The sequence below is a fragment of the Bos indicus genome, chromosome 21 (genome assembly GCF_029378745.1).
Source record: "Bos indicus isolate NIAB-ARS_2022 breed Sahiwal x Tharparkar chromosome 21, NIAB-ARS_B.indTharparkar_mat_pri_1.0, whole genome shotgun sequence".
Lineage (NCBI taxonomy): Eukaryota > Metazoa > Chordata > Mammalia > Artiodactyla > Bovidae > Bos > Bos indicus.
In genome coordinates, this window is record NC_091780.1 from 2654332 (window position 1) to 2670021 (window position 15690).

Consider the following 15690-nt stretch of genomic DNA (forward strand, 5'->3'; position numbering starts at 1 on the left):
GACTACACAAGTTATTTTTTGAAACATGAAAAAAAAAAAAAAAAACCCGGCAAATTTAAGAAATATGAAAGAAAAGTAGCTCATAAAACTTGTGAAAAGGAATTACAATATTGTAATTTGCATCTCTGTGTAAAGCTAAAACTCCTCAGTAACCCAGCAATGTCAGAGGATGGTGTACATGCTACTAACCACATTAATGCTAGTTAGCAAATACTGACACAGTAAGACTTTCATAGTTTACATTGTAACTTTATAAACAGACATCATTATTTCTTGAAGCCACCTCTTGTTTCTGTTCTGTCATGATGACCAGCTTAACGGGGTTCTGGTCATTCTTAGGGCTTTATCAGCACCATCATTAATATTCATTTCATTAAAAATGTGATATGTAGCTCAGATTTATAAGCAGGATCTAATTCTAAAGTTATTTCCACTTCTTTTTATCTTCCTAAACTTTTTCACGTGGTTTACAAAACAATCTCTTAGGTAAGGGTACTTACTAGTCAAGAGGTGTGAGATAAACACTTCTCATCCTTCTTGTCCAATTCATTTGACATGATTTACTGGGTACTTCAAGTGCATTTCACAGGAAACTTTTTAACAGGTGCACTTCTGAAGTTTAGGTCATTTCCATTTAAACCTCCCTTCTCCGCGCCCCCCCCCTCACGCCCCCGCCAAAAATCTGGAGTAATTTCCTTTTCTTCAATATTGCAGACAGTGGAATGATCCGAAATTATGGGTCATACCCGAATTCCCTTCTGATTGATGGAAAGTAACTTTGGACTGTAAATCCCCCATATGCCATTAATTTACCTTTTCAGCAGCACCCTAACCACTTACTAAGTATAATACCAAACAGGCTTTGTAATTATTTTTTAACATGTGCACAAGATTTTTCAAAAAAATTCGGAAACTAAATTATCTTTCAAAGATCCTAAGACTAACCAAACAGCGTCCATATTAAAATTACTTTTAACAATTTTATGGACTAAAACTAAAACGTCTGTCGCATTAACAGCAAAACCCTCCAACACCATTACGAGTCCCTTTTATTTTCACAACTGGAAAAAAAGCGGGGCGGGGGAGGGGGGGGGGGCGCTGAAGGTTTGCATTTAATGTTTCCAGCAAACCCAGTAGCTCAGGTTTAATTTCAGAATCGCGATGAGTTCTGAGGACACAATCCTTACGCTTGATTTACCACTTCATTCGCCCTCCCTCCCCAAGAGTCCACCCCCCAAAAACCCCAACCCGCCAAACCACACATCTAAACACTTCTTCACCCGTAAGGCCCAAACCCCGAAAACGGCCAGAGTCAGAGCTCCCCTAGGGCGGAGGAGGCCAGCCGGCCCGTAGCCCTGGGCCCGGGCCGGAGGGGCGAGCCCGCTCGGAGAAGGGCCACCTACCGACTGCCCGCACGCCCCGCCCCGGGCCCGCTCGCGTCCTCTCGGGCGACGAAACCCTCCCTCCGGCGGCGCCCAGCCAGGACTGACAGTCACGGCGGCCGCCGCGGCGGGCAGAAAGAGGCCTAGTCCTGGCACCGGCCTCTCCAGACCGCGCGCGCCCTGCGCACCCGCCCCGGAGGCGGCGGGCGTCCCTGCCCTCACCGGGGCCGGCCCCGCAGGGCACTCGGGCGGCCGCGGGGACAAAGCGGGCGCCGCCGGCCCGGGCCCGTCCTCCCCGGCGCAGGCCGTCCTCGGCCGCACTGACCTGTCGTCGCCCCCGCGCCTGGGCCACGGCCCCCGCAGCAGCGGCCGCCTCGCTGGTTGTCGTCGCCCTCGCCCGCCGCCTCCGCCCGCCACCGCCTCGTTCCCTGTCGCTGCCGCCACCGCCGGCGCTCATGCGGGACCCGCGCTTCGTTCTCCGGAGTCCGAGACCGGGAAAGGGGGCGCAGCGGCCGCAAAAAGCCCCGCGCCCGCCGCCCGCCGCCGCTCCACCGCTGTCCGTCCGCACCGGGGGTCACAGGGCCCGCCTGCGGGGCTCAGAGCGAGCGCAGAGGGGCCCTCCTGTAAGGATCGGAGGAGCCGAGGGAGGCGCCGCCGCCCGCGGGTTCAGCGCCCGTCGGCAAAAGCGAAGCGCAAGTCGGCGCGGCGGCGGATGGCGAGCGCCCGAGCCGGCGGAGGGCTACGCAGAGGCGGGGTGCGCAAGTGAGCGGAGGGCGCTGTGTCGATGCTCTCGCGAAGGCGAGTCGGGCTCTACCTCTCCTGCAGTCACCCCGAGCCGAGCGCCACCATCTTGGAAAAAACGCGGATCTCGCGGCCGCAGCGCAAGCCGGGAGGACTGGCTGGGCGGGCCGAGTATCCCGGCAGCCAGCGCGCACCTCCTGGCCCGGCGAGGGCTCCCTGCCTGGACGCAGGGGCGCGGGGCGGAGCCGGGGCGCGCGCGGGAGGGCGCTGCGCTCTACTCCGCCCCAAATCGTCGGCTCCGCCCCCTTCCTGCTTGCCGTCGTCGCAGCGCAAAGGCGGCTGGGAAAGGGAAGTGGCTCGCTGGCTGCTCCTCGCAGTCCCACCAGGGACGGTTGCCATCTTTGCACCGAGGAGAGGGGGCAGTTCCTCTTTAAAGCCCCTGCGGTCTGTTCCCTGACAGAAAGCAGGCGGTACACTTGGGACATCCCCTGGAGCCCTCTATCTAACCAGGAAACGTGCTTGAAGTTGGACGTTCCCGATTTTGTTGGGAAATCGCTTCTGAAATTTCGCCAAGCGGTTTTGGTAGCTGCCAACCTCACAGTGGGACAGAGCCCTTCATAGTCTAGGTCGCCGACCCCGACCCCTTTGTGCTTTGAGTTGCTTTTGTAAACATTGCAGTAGTAGGCCGAGAGTGCGGACCAGCTTTCTTTCAAGGGACCAAGGTCATCTGCTTAGGACTTTTGCCTGCAAACCGTGTGTCACTAGTTTACGGGAAGGTAAAACCTGTCTCTTGCAATTTTGACATTCCATAGATTGTCGATAAAGAGAAAGTGGCCCCTTGATTGACCCCAGCTGGATACAGGCTAATTCTGATCTGTTTGACTGAATCCATGTAAAGCCGTGCGTCTTGAGTTAGGGCTCTGAAGCCCTTATTAGCAAAGCTATAATGGGGTCACTAACAATTTAGTCTTAAGGTTTGCAGCTTCTGCTGCTAAGTCCATAAAATTCTGTATTACCAGCAAAAATCCTTTTTATCTAGTATTCAAACTTTGTATGTCAACAGCCATATATAGTAGTGAATTTAACTGTCATTCTTAGACCATCTTTTATAGAATCATATATATATGTATACACACACACATACTGCTTCCCAACAAAAAAAGAAAAATAATCTAGTGGAATTTTAAATTATTAAGGAATAATTCACCAGGGAAGCCCATTCTGAAATAACTAATGATAAATGACAGTGTTAAGTCGTGTCCAATTTTAACTTCGTTCCTTATTCTTTTTTCATTTCTTTCAATTACAGATTCGCATTTGGAAACTCAGCTATGTTTTATGGGCGAGACTAGTTAAAATTAGTGTCAAGGATTTATCTTTGCATGTTATCAAAATAGGCAAATGAAAAATTTTAAAGATGGCATTAAAATGTTACTACAATATCTAGCATGTGAAGATTCTTTTAGCAATTCTATTTCCTGTTAAGTAAAAATTAAATAAATGAAATGTAAGTCTAAAAATAATAAGTATATCAAACATGGCAGAAAACCCTGAGTTCCAAGAAAATTAAAGACAAGAGAAACCTGCTCTTAGTTAAATGTCTTAAATGCTGATTCTTTACTAAGATCAAAAAGGATCCCAATTCCTCCTTGGAATCTGGAGAAATATAGCCCTTTTAGCTTGTTAATATTAAATAGGCATTCTTACCTATGTCAGACTTACTTCAAAAACCCACTGTACTCTTTGCCTTGTTCATTTTCAAATTTCAAAAATTTGTTGATGTATGGCAAAACCAATACAATATTGTAAAGTAAAAAAAGAAAAAAAAATAAAAAATTTTGCTGGTAGAAATTAGCAACATGAACTTTGTCAGGAATCCTTAGAATCCTAATAGTGTTCCATCTCCATATATATCAGATTTTATGAATAAATTTTTTCCCAAGTCAGACCCATATTTTCCTTCAGGTATGTTTTCCCAGGAAAACAACTTACTACCTACTAAGTTAAGTAATAAATTTGTTTGACTATTCTACGCAAAATGAGACCCAGTAGTTTCCAAGTTTCCCATTTCAGTGTAAAGTTAAAGGAGCGGTTTAATTTTTTTTCATATAGCTCATTAATTCCTTTAACAAACTTTGAACTTCTACTGTTTACCAAGATCTGTGCCAGGCTTTGAAAACAATAAAAGATCAACAATCCCTATCCTTGCCCTCAAGAACTCACAGTCCAAGAGGAAATCACACCAGTAAAATGACATTTTTTTTCAAAATAACCCAACAGTTTTTATGAAAGTTTGCTCTAGATTGCTGATGAAGTTTTGTGTTTTTTTTTTAAATGGCCGTTTTGGTGCTCAGAATTTCTTTTTGATGTGAGTCACAACAGATGAATCAAAATGCATAGACAATTTTTTATTCCCTAGCATGCCTCTGGGATCAGGAGGAAGCTGAAAGAATAGAACAAAAAATGGTCAGATACAGTGGGATGAAAGTTACTGTTGCTATATTTAGGTTACATCAAAATGTTACACACACAACTGTAGAAAAAGACTAGGGTTTCAGTATACGAGTTCAGTTCAGTTGAGTCGCTCAGTCGTTTCCAACTCTTTGCGACCACATGAATCGCAGCATGCCAGGCCTCCCTGTCCATCACCAACTCCCGGAGTTCATTCAGACTCACGTCCATCGAGTCAGTGATGCCATCCAGCCATCTCATCCTCTGTCCCCTTATCCTCCTGCCCCCAATCCCTCCCAGCATTAGAGTCTTTTCCAATGAGTCAACTCTTCACATGAGGTGGCCAAAGTACTGGAGTTTCAGCTTCAGATTCATTCCTTCCAAAGAAATCCCAGGGCTGATCTCCTTCAGAATGGACTGGTTGGATCTCCTTGCAGTCCAAGGGACTCTCAAGAGTCTTCTCCAACACCACAGTTCAAAAGCATCAATTCTTCGGCACTCAGCTTTCTTCACAGTCCAACTCTCACATCCATACATGACCACAGGAAAAACCATAGCCTTGACTAGATGGACTTTGTTGACAAAGTAATGTCTCTGCTTTTGAATATGCTATCTAGGTTGGTCATAATTTTCCTTCCAAGGAGTAAGCATCTTTTAATTTCATGGCTGCAGTCACCATCTGCAGTGATTTTGTCTGACATTGTTCCCACTGTTTCCCCATCTATTTCCCATGAAGTGATGGGACCAGGTGCCATGATCTTTGTTTTCTGAATGTTGAGCTTTAAGCCAACTTTTTCACTCTCCTCTTTCACTTTCATCAAGAGGCTTTAAGTTCCTCTTCACTGTCTGCCATAAGGGTGGTGTCATCTGCATATCTGAGGTTATTGGTATTTCTCCCGGCAATCTTGATTCCAGCTTGTGCTTCTTCCAGCCCAGCATTTCTCATGATGTACTCTGCATATAAGTTAAATAAGCAGGGTGACAAACATACAGCCTTGACGTACTCCTTTTCCTATTTGGAACCAGTCTGTTCCATGTCCAGTTCTAACTGTTGCTTCCTGACAGTAGCTCTCCATATTTAAGAAACTGTTGTAGCAAAATACTGTGAAGACCATTGCCTGACAGGACAAGTGCTCAGCAAATTGTAGTGCTTAGTACTAGCAGTAGTGACCGTTTATCATTACAGACTCCAGGCATAAACTCCTTCACTCGTTCACCTTTGTTCCTATAGATTACCCAAATTTGCATTTCCCTTGATCTTCTGTCTTAAAGCACGAGCCATTCTTCTTCCTTTCTAGAGCTAATGTATATGGGAGTTATGTGCGTCTCAAGACTTAATCCCTCTCCTATTAATTCCTTCTCTTATTCATTAATTCTCCTCTTAACTTTGTTCATTTTGGAAGAGCTATCAGATTGCCGTTTGCTTCCAAGTCCCTCTTCAACTACTGAAATGTAGTATTTGCTCCCATTTTACTATATATATTGCTTGTATTTATGTCAGTAATGGCACAATGACCAAATTTAAAAGTTGCTTTTCAGTTTTCATGGTATCTGACCTCTTTGCAACCTTCCACATTGCTAATCTACTGGAAACTGCTCCTTTGATTCCATCATGCTGAGATCTCCATCCTCTTCTCCTGTGTCTTAGATTACTCCTTCTCAAATCTTCTTTACAGAATGCTAGTCTTCTCTGCTTTTGATACTCTTGACCCACCATTTTTACACAGTTGCTCACAAAACTTGTTTATGTATATTCTGTGTGTGTGCATGAGTGCTTGCTCAGTTGTGTCCAACTCTGTGCAACCCCATGGACTGTAGCCCACCAGACTCCTCTGTCCATGGAATTCTGGCAAGAATACTGGAGTGGGTTGCCATTCCTTTCTCCAGGGATCTTCCTGACCCAGGGATCAAACCCAGGTCTTCTGCATTGCAGGAAGATTCTTGACTGAATGAGCCACCAGAGATCACATATGTCAGTCAGAAATCCGAGTCTGAATCTTGGACACTGACCTCACTCAGAAACTTCAGACATCTATCTTCAACTGCTTATTGGAAATTTGTACTGAATGTCCTACATTCACCTCACATTCATTCACATCTGAAATCAAACTGCTGACTGTGCCCCATTTTCCTTCATTCACTGAGATGTGGATAATTGTGAAGAAAAGAGGGTTTTGGAAGAATAAGCAGGAATTGGTTTTTTAAAATGTTAAATTTGAGATGCCTGTATGTCTGCAGTACAGAGTGATTGCTAGTTGGCCCCTAAAGTGCACTCTCCTCTTCATCCATGATAGTAGCACACCTGGCCAGATCCATGGTTTCCTATAATAAACTCTGTAGGTGTAGCTGTGTCACTGTTCTGGCTAGTGGGGTGTGAGCAGAAATGATGTGAGCAACTTCACAATCATACTGTAAAAGAAATGAGATGCTCCTTTCTCTCTGTCCATTTCTGATGGTTGGAGTGTGGTAGGGTTGTGAGCTAGAGCAATAGGATGGGCCCCAAGGATTTTGAGTCACAACTTGTATACCAGTGTGAACTTTGGTGTGAGTTCCTAACCCTGTAATAAGCCATGGTTACTCTAGATACCTTTCACTGCAGCTATCTTTGTATCCTTATATCCAAATGAAATCAAGGAAGCAGCTGAATGTAGGCATCTGTAGTTAGGGTTGAATGAAACGAAATCATCCTACATTCCCTGACTTGATTGATGACTCCACCATCTGTGGTAGTCCCCAATCATAATATTAGTAATACTAGACTTTCTCTTCCGAGAAGGCAGTGGCAACCCACTCCAATACTCTTGCCTGGAAAATACCATGGATGGAGGAGCCTGGTAGGCTGCAGTTCATGGGGTCGCTACGAGTCAGACATGACTGAGTGACTTCACTTTCACTTTTCACTTTGATGCATTGGAGAAGGAAATGGCAACCCACTCCAGTGTTCTTGCCTGGAGAATCCCAGGGATGGGGGAGCCTGGTAGGCTGCGGTCTATGGGGTCGCACAGAGTCGGACATGACTGAAGTGACTTAGCAGCAGCAGCAGCAGCAGCAGCAGCAGCAGCAGCAGCAGACTTTCTCTTCCTCACTCTGCAGGCAATTAGGAAGCAAAGTTATATGTGCCTTAACACATTGGTTTTAGAATTAGCGTAGCAAAGTGGTTAAGAGCATAGGCTCACAATTTATTAACAACTGCAAAAATGCTGACTAAAATCATAAACCCCTCTCTGATTTGGGTCTCTTATCTGTAAGATGGGGTTGTCATGAGGATTAAATGTTAATATACATAAAAGCACCTAGAATGAGTGGGTACGTAGTATAAGCTCAATAAAGATGAGCTTTTTATTATCCCATGGAAATCCCAGTACTGCCACTTACCAAATATAAAGACTTTAATTAAATATTCAATTAATCTCTCTGTTTCCTTATCAGTGAAGTAGGAAAAATGGTAGTAGCCTCATCAGGCTACTGTGGAGAGTGAACAGGGACAGTACCTGTGAAGTGTTTCGTGCCTAGCATATGGGAAGTGCTCAATAAATGGTAGTAGTCACTATTATTGTTATTCATTGTTATTCATTATCCATTCAATAATAATATCATTATTATTATCATAACATCCATTTCCTTCCACTGCTGCTACCATAATTTAGACCCTTAGTGTTTCTTACTTGAACCAGAATATAAGCTTCAGAAGGGTTACAACGGCAGGGACATCTTATCTTATTATTATTGTAGCCCTAACACAATGCTGATATAGTACTTTCCTAGATGGGAAAAAAGCTCCTCATCATGGAATTTTTGTTTAACTTTTATTTTATATTGAAGTATAGCCAATTAGCTATACATATCACACAATGTATGATAGTTTCAGATGGATAGCAAAGGGGCTCAGCCATACATATACATGTAGATGGAATGTTTTTTAAAGAAACGTGGATCTTAATGCTCCCTTGCTTGAATATATCAGTGGCTCTTCATAGCCTTCTGAAAAGTGTTCAAACTCCAAGAACAAGGCCTACTGGAGATGGGGCCTGCCTCCTAGCCCTATTTCCTTCCACTCCCCTCATGGATACTTCCTGAAGTGATACAAACTTGAGAGTCATTTGGAGCCCTTTTGCCTGCAGTTTGTTCTTGTAGACAACTCCAAGCACCTCCTCTGAGAAGCCTCTCTAACATTTTCAGGTGGGATTGTTGCTCACACCAGTTCTTCCTATCATGTCACTTTGCACAATCATGCTGTGCTGTGCTTACAGTTCTATCTCCACTCAAGTTCCTTGAGAGAGGAGAGTCCCTTTGGCTTCCTTTTTGTTCCCAGTGTGTATCTCAGTAGCTGAAACTTGGCACGTCCTCAAGAAGTGTTTGAATGAATGAGCTAATGTATGGTAAAGTAGTGTATCTTTGCATATTTTGCTTTTCAGTTGAGTCAAGCAGAGATACAAGGTGCAGAGCTGTCTGCCTGTACAATTTAGTGGGGACAGAAAAATCAGGCAAATTTATTGTAAGATGTTTTAACTTGTGAACTCCAGCAACTACGTAAGCAACAATATAAGTCTTTAAACTTTCAGGACCTTAATATTATGTATAAAAATAAGATAGTGAACAAGATAACCCACAAAATTCTTTTTTAAATTTATCTGACGGTGTCAGGTCTTACTTCCAGCTCTCAACTCTTCCATTTTTAGTTGCTGCATGCAGGGTCTCTGTGGCAGCACGTGCATTCCCTGACCAGGGCAGCCTGCACTGGGAGCTCAGACTCCCAGCCACTAGACCACCAGGGACATCCAAACTTACACAATTCTCTTAAATCTGCAACTTATTCAACCACTAATTTTCCCTGACTGCAGATGTATCTAAGACTACTTAAGAAGTCATTCAAGCAAGAACCTGGAAGTCATTAAATCATGCTTTGACTGTGGTCATTTCAGTCTTTTTGCCTGCCTTACCCAACTGGAGAGTAGCTGGAAAAGAGGAGTTTGATTAAATGGTGGTTGCTGCATTCACACTGAATTCTATCTCTAATACCATTTTTAAGATATACTGATTCTTACAGGAACTCTAATAATTTTTTATATCAAAGGAAAACACTGGTTAAATAAAATCTTTGTTATTAAAAATAGTGCAGACAACTGTACTTACTGGTTTGGGGGGGAACCTCAACTAAAAATATCTAGCAAGGTAAGAATCATGAATATAGTTTGCAATTGATAAGCAATAATTTTTATTCTTGCTTGACTCTAACAACAGAATACAAAATCACCAAAATGATAAAAATTTACTATTGGATTTTTTTTTGGTATTGCTTGAAACAAAACTTGCCTTCTTTTGGTTGTTTTTAGTTTTGTTTTGTGACAGCAAACCATCCTTATAAAAAGACAAAGTTTTTATGAGATAGTAATGTAGATATTATTCATGACATGAAATATTTTATATTGCTTCTTTTTTATTACATTGGTGCAAACATAATTGTAGTTTCAGTTTGTAATTTATTGTAAATAGGCTCAAATGCATCTTTATTATAATAATCAAAATAGGAACCATTACAATGAGGAACCATAACAAAATAGGAACCATTACAAACACACTTTTGCCAACAAGAAATAAGCTTATTCCTGTATCATAAAAATCCATGCTTTGAAAGTCAACAAACTCTTGGAAAGCATTTTCTGCCTCCTGTTGGTTGTGCAAGCATTTTCCCTGCCAAAACTTGTCAAGATGCTTGAAGAACTAGTCGGAAAGAGGTCAGGTGAATTAGAGGATGAGGCAAAATGTCATAGCCTGATTCATTCAAACTTTGAAATGTTGGTTGTGTGACATGCAGTTGGGCATTGGTCATGCAGAATTGGGCCTTTTCTGTTGACCAATGCTGGCTGCAGGAATTGCAGTTTTCCATGTACCTCATTAATTTGCTGAGCATTCTTCTCAGGCCTAATGGTTTCACTGGGATTCAGAAAGATGTGGTTGATTAGACCAGCAGCAGACCACTAAGCAGTGACCATGATCATTTTTGGGTGCAAAAACCCCACATTTTTTTGGCATTAGAAAGTGCTTTGGAGCTTCTTCTCACTCCAACTACCGAGGTGGTCATCACTGATTGTCATATAAAATCCACTTTTCATCGCACGTCACAATCCAATCGGGAAACTCGTTGCATAGAATAAGAGAAGACAACACTTCAAAAGGATGACTTTTTTTGATTTCCAGTCAGCTCATGAGACACCCATTTATCAAGCTTTTTCACCTTTCCAATTTACTTCAAATGCCGAATGACCTTAGAATGGTTGACATTGAGTTCTTCGGCAACTTCTCCTGTAGTTAGTTGTAAGAGGCTCAGTTTCGATGATCCTCTCAACTGATTGTTATCAACTTCTGATGGCAGCCACTGTGCTCCTCATCTTGGAGGGCCTTATATACTTTGCAAAACTTCTTGAACCACCACTGCACTGTATATTCATTAGCAGTTCCTGGGCCAAATGTGTTGTTGATATTGCAAATTGTCTCTGCTGCTTTACAACTCATTTTGAACTTGAATAAGAAAATTGCTCAAATTTGCTTTTTGTCTAACATTTCCCAAGTCTAAAATACATATATAATACACAACAAGTAAAAAGTCATCAGCAAAAAAAGCATAAAGCAAGAAGTGTGCATTAAAATGATCTAAGTATAACCGCATTTATTTAAGAATGTATTCCAATATCAAACAGCAAAGTTCAACAAAGCATAACTGCAATTACTTTTGCACCAACCTAATAATTCCTGCTAAGCATGATACTGATTGCAACTGTTATTTCAATACTTAATGCAAAGTTGCTGAAATGAATTTATTTCCACAAATTTCATTTGTGCACCCATTAAATGCTAGTTTCTTAAATAAATCATAATAATTCTGACAACAATCTTTGATATTATACATTTCATGGATTAGGTAATTGAGCTTAAAATAAATAACATGTTGATGTTCCATGCCTAAAACCTAGTAGAGCTAGGGTATAAATCCAGTTGTGTGTGTGTGTGTGTGTGTGTGTGTGTGTGTCTGCTTTCCCAGAAGACAAAGATAAATTTTTAGAATTTCAAAAATATGTTTCATTGAAATGTTTTCTCAATTTTCCAGTCATCACTTTTTATTCATTAGTTCCTAAAAGTATTGTAAGAAGAGTATTTTTAAATTGCTACCTGAACAGAAAGCTCCTTGTCCCTCCTTTTCCATACTGTTCAGTTCAAACAGGGCTTCTGAAAGCCTCAGCTGGCCTGCTCTGCCCCTGTTCCCTTGCAGAACTCAATTCTGATTGTGTGATTTGGGACCAGTTGCTTATCTTCTTTACACTTCAAGTTTTCATCTATAAAACTGATGATATTGTAATGATTTAAGATACAGTGTGTTGCTCAGGACTTGGCTCAGTGCCTCATACTTGTGCTAGGTCGCTTCAGTCGTGTCCAACTCTGTGCAATCCTACAGACTGTAGCCCGCTAGGTTCCTCTGTCCATGGGATTGTCCAGGCAAGAATACTGGAGTTGCCATGTCCTCCTCCAGGGGATCTTCCCAACCCCAGGAGCAATTCCACATCTCCTGTATTGGCGGGCAGGTTCTTTACCACTAGTACCACCTGGGCAGCTCAGTGCCTAACACAATACAAATGCTCAATAAATGCTTATGAATGAATGGGTGAATGGATGAAACTGTTTTAATTTGGGATTCTCCCAGAAACAGATCTTGACAAAATGATTTGGGTGCAAGTAGTATCTTTGGGCAGAGAAGGCAATGGCAACCCACTCCAGTACTCTTTCCTGGAAACCCCCAGTGGACGGAGGAGCCTGGTAGGCTGCAGTCCATGGAGTCGCAAAGAGTTGGACACCGCTGAGCGACTTCACTTTCACTTTTCACTTTGATGAATTGGAGAAGGAAAATGGCAACCCACTCCAGTGTTCTTGCCTGGACGGGGGAGCCCGGTGGGCTGCCGTCTATGGGGTCGCACAGAGTCAGACACAATTGAAGCGACTTAGCAGCAGCAGCAGCAGCAGTATCTTTGGGAACTGATTCCCAAAAAACAGTAGAGAAGTAAGGAAATAAGTTAGGGAAGGGAGACAATGAATAAAGTTGATAAACCTACTATCAAGCAAGCATTCAGTATGGGCAACTAGCAAGTATATATTATAATTGATAAGTTATTTGAGTGGTGATATTTTGAAAATTAGACATTTCAATATTTTACCCACTAGTTTCAGCATCATTGCCTGAATGAATTTTACACTGATGGTTATACAATCATAATTTTTCCTCCATTCCTTCTATGTATATTAGATGTTTTCTTCAGTAAAGAAGATCTTGTCCTCCTAACCACCACTTTTGTTTAGTATTAATGTGGATTCATAGCTTCTCTTTTTATTCCATATGGCACAATACATTACATCATTATTCTTTTTGGTGCTCAGATTGTCCTAGATTTGAAGACAATGGTGTATACTTTTGACATGTCCTTATCAGTCTGACCATATCTTTGATTTTGGTTCAGTGAGTCACTTTTTCTGTCCCAGACCTGGACTCAGTCATTTCTCAGAAACCTGGTTCCTGTTAGTAAAGTGGGCACTAGTCATCGCATCTCACTTGTCATTTCTTCAATTCCTATACTTATGGAATGTATATATATATATATATATATAATGATATTTCATATCCAACAATGCTGAGTTCTTTCACATCTTCTCTTGTTCCATATTTATTTCTCTTCTCCCACAATGAGAACCCAATATATTTATCACATTCTCTATCTTATAGTACACACAAATGACCAATACCACTATCAACTACAAATGTACTAAGTTCCAGATTTCTTTGCAATTCTTTCAGTCCTTAAACTAAATTTTCATAAAGATGTTCCGAGTGTTATGTTCAGAAGTTTCTTGAATTAATTCTTATTAGTGATACATAGTTTTTTGTTTGTTTATGTCTGTAGGAATTTTAGGGCTTGATTCTTTCATCTACATTAGTTTTAAATATGTAAAACATTTTAATGTTTCAAATATCAAAACTACATAAAAGACATACTTGGAGATGTTTCAGTCTAATTCCCACCCTTTCAGCCCCATTCCCACCCACTCTCTATAAGTAGCCACTTTTATTTTTTAAGTGTATCTTTCCTGAGTTTCCTTTTATAGAAATAAAGCTACAACACATATATTTATATGTATATCCTTATTATTGTTCCTTGTTTCTTTGTATTTACTAAGTTTATTTCTTTAGGTATTTAAGAAATATAAATTATGATAGCAAGGATATCTAACCAATCAATCCTAAAGGGAATCAACCCTGAATGTTCATTGGAAGGACTGATGCTGAAGCTGAAACTGCAATACTCTGGCTTCCTAATGCAAGGAACTAACTCATTGGAAAAGACCCTGACCCTGGGAAAGATTGAAGGCAGGAGGAGAAGGGGACAACATAGGATGAGATGATTGGGTAGCATCATTGACTCAATGGACATGAGTTTGAGCAAGCTCCAGGAGATGGTGAAAGACAGGGAAGCCTGGTGTGCCACAGTCCATGGGGTGCAGAGTCAGACGCGACTGAGCTACTGAATGACAACAACAACAACAACAAAATTATGATAGAGAAAACCTTATACTGATTCTATATATAATCTCTTTGGGATCCTTTATTGAGATTTCTACTATTTGATTTCATCAGCTATGCAGTATCCTTTGAATTCTACCTACTACCTATATTGCAATAAATGAGCATATTCTACTTTCCCTCTTCTCTCTTCCTTCTCTTCTTATTCTAAAAATGGTGGAGTTCTATTTTGTAATAACATATTTTTACATACTATTCTTACATCTAGTCAGCAGTTTGTTTTAGGGTTAGAGCTATAATTAAATGCATTGAATCTTATAATGAGTCTTTTTACTGATGTTTCCTTAATTATATCTTGGTTTAGTAAAGGTTGTCCTTTAGTAAGGAGAAGGCAATGGCAACCCACTCTAGTACTCTTGCCTGGAAAATCCCATGGACAGAGGAGCCTGGTAGGCTGCAGTCCATGGGGTCGCTAGAAGTCGGACACGACTGAGCGACTTCACTTTCACTTTTCACTTTCATGCATTGGAGAAGGAAATAGCAACCCACTCCAGTATTCTTGCCTTGAGGATCCCAGGGATGGGGAAGCCTAGTGGGCTGCTGTCTATGGGGTTGCACAGAGTCAGACACAACTAAAGCGACTTAGCAGCAGTAGTCCTTTAGTAAATCCCTCAAGAAAAGATTGGGCATACAGTATTCCCTGAGTTTGTGCATATTTAAAACTGTTTTCCTATAGCTTCATGTTGAAAGGACAACTTGATAGGCTCTAAAAAAGTTCCTTGGTTCACATTTTATAGTTTTTTAAATTTTAAACTTTATTTAGGCTATTTATTTATGTGGCTGTGCCTGGTCTTAGTTGCAGGACAGGGGATCCTTGATATGGGAGGTGGGATGCAGCCCCCTGAGCGGGGCTGGGACCTGGGGCCCTGGCGCTGAGAGCATGGAGCCTTAGCCACTGCGCCACCAGGGACGTCCCCATGTTTTATCTGTGATCTTCATGTGTGTGTCACTCCACTCTTTCTTCACTTTTGTTGCCTTAGAGAAGTCTCATGACAGCTGGATTTTCTGTCCTTTGTAAGAACTTTGACTTTTAGCATGGAATCCAGATTTTTCTTTATTTTTAATGTCTAAAAGTTATACTAAGGTAGGATTTGGAGATGACCAGTTTTCCAAGTTCAGCACAGTGAGGTCCTTTTCAACATACAGATTCTTACCTTTTATTTTCATATTATCTTTTTGAAATTCAGTCATAAGACCAGCTAGGACTAGCATGAATTCATCCCAACAGTGGAAGTGATACATACATCCATAATCAGTCTGAAGCAGATCTAAACATCACAAATAAACTGAAAGAACATCTGTCTCTCATTCCTATGTTATTCACCACTGTTGAATGTCCCTGTTGAATTCACCACTGTTGAATGTCCCTGCTCCCTTAGCTCACACCTTTGACCTGGTGGAATGTTTCCTATGACCAGCTAACAAAGAAGAAAAAGATCTGAACTTGACTCACAATGGGTCACCTTGTGATGTTCATGTGATGAGAAAATGAAA

The 15690-nt window shown here is 41.7% G+C and overlaps 2 protein-coding genes across 8 annotated transcripts in view; one reads left to right on the plus strand and one right to left on the minus strand.

Moving 5' to 3' along the window:
* Nucleotides 1-1846, minus strand: part of UBE3A (ubiquitin protein ligase E3A) — a 95192-nt gene extending 93346 nt beyond the window's left edge. For 5 of the 7 annotated variants that reach the window (XM_070774980.1, XM_070774982.1, XM_070774977.1 and 2 more), the window contains exon 1: nt 1708-1844. The gene's annotated coding sequence lies outside the window, so the exon portion shown is untranslated. Of the gene's footprint in view, nt 1-1707 lie in introns of all 7 variants that reach the window. The other 2 variants (XM_070774983.1, XM_070774979.1) reach the window with 1 other exon arrangement.
* Nucleotides 1162-11464, plus strand: LOC139178377 (sterile alpha motif domain-containing protein 1-like). Its single transcript, XM_070776001.1, has 3 exons — nt 1162-1282; nt 1551-2899; nt 3433-11464. Exons 1-2 carry the CDS (start codon nt 1162-1164, stop codon nt 2555-2557), a joined length of 1128 nt encoding a protein of 375 aa, XP_070632102.1. The 3' UTR covers nt 2558-2899; nt 3433-11464.
* The last annotated feature ends 4226 nt before the right edge of the window (nt 11465-15690 follow it).

Coding starts and splice junctions, on each gene's coding strand:
- LOC139178377 (XM_070776001.1), top strand. CDS start 1,162: ATGAGTTCTGAGGACACAATCCTTACGCTTGATTTACCACTTCATTCG. Junction 1,283..1,550: donor ATCTAAACACTTCTTCACCC/GTAAGGCCCAAA, acceptor CGGCCTCTCCAG/ACCGCGCGCGCCCTGCGCAC.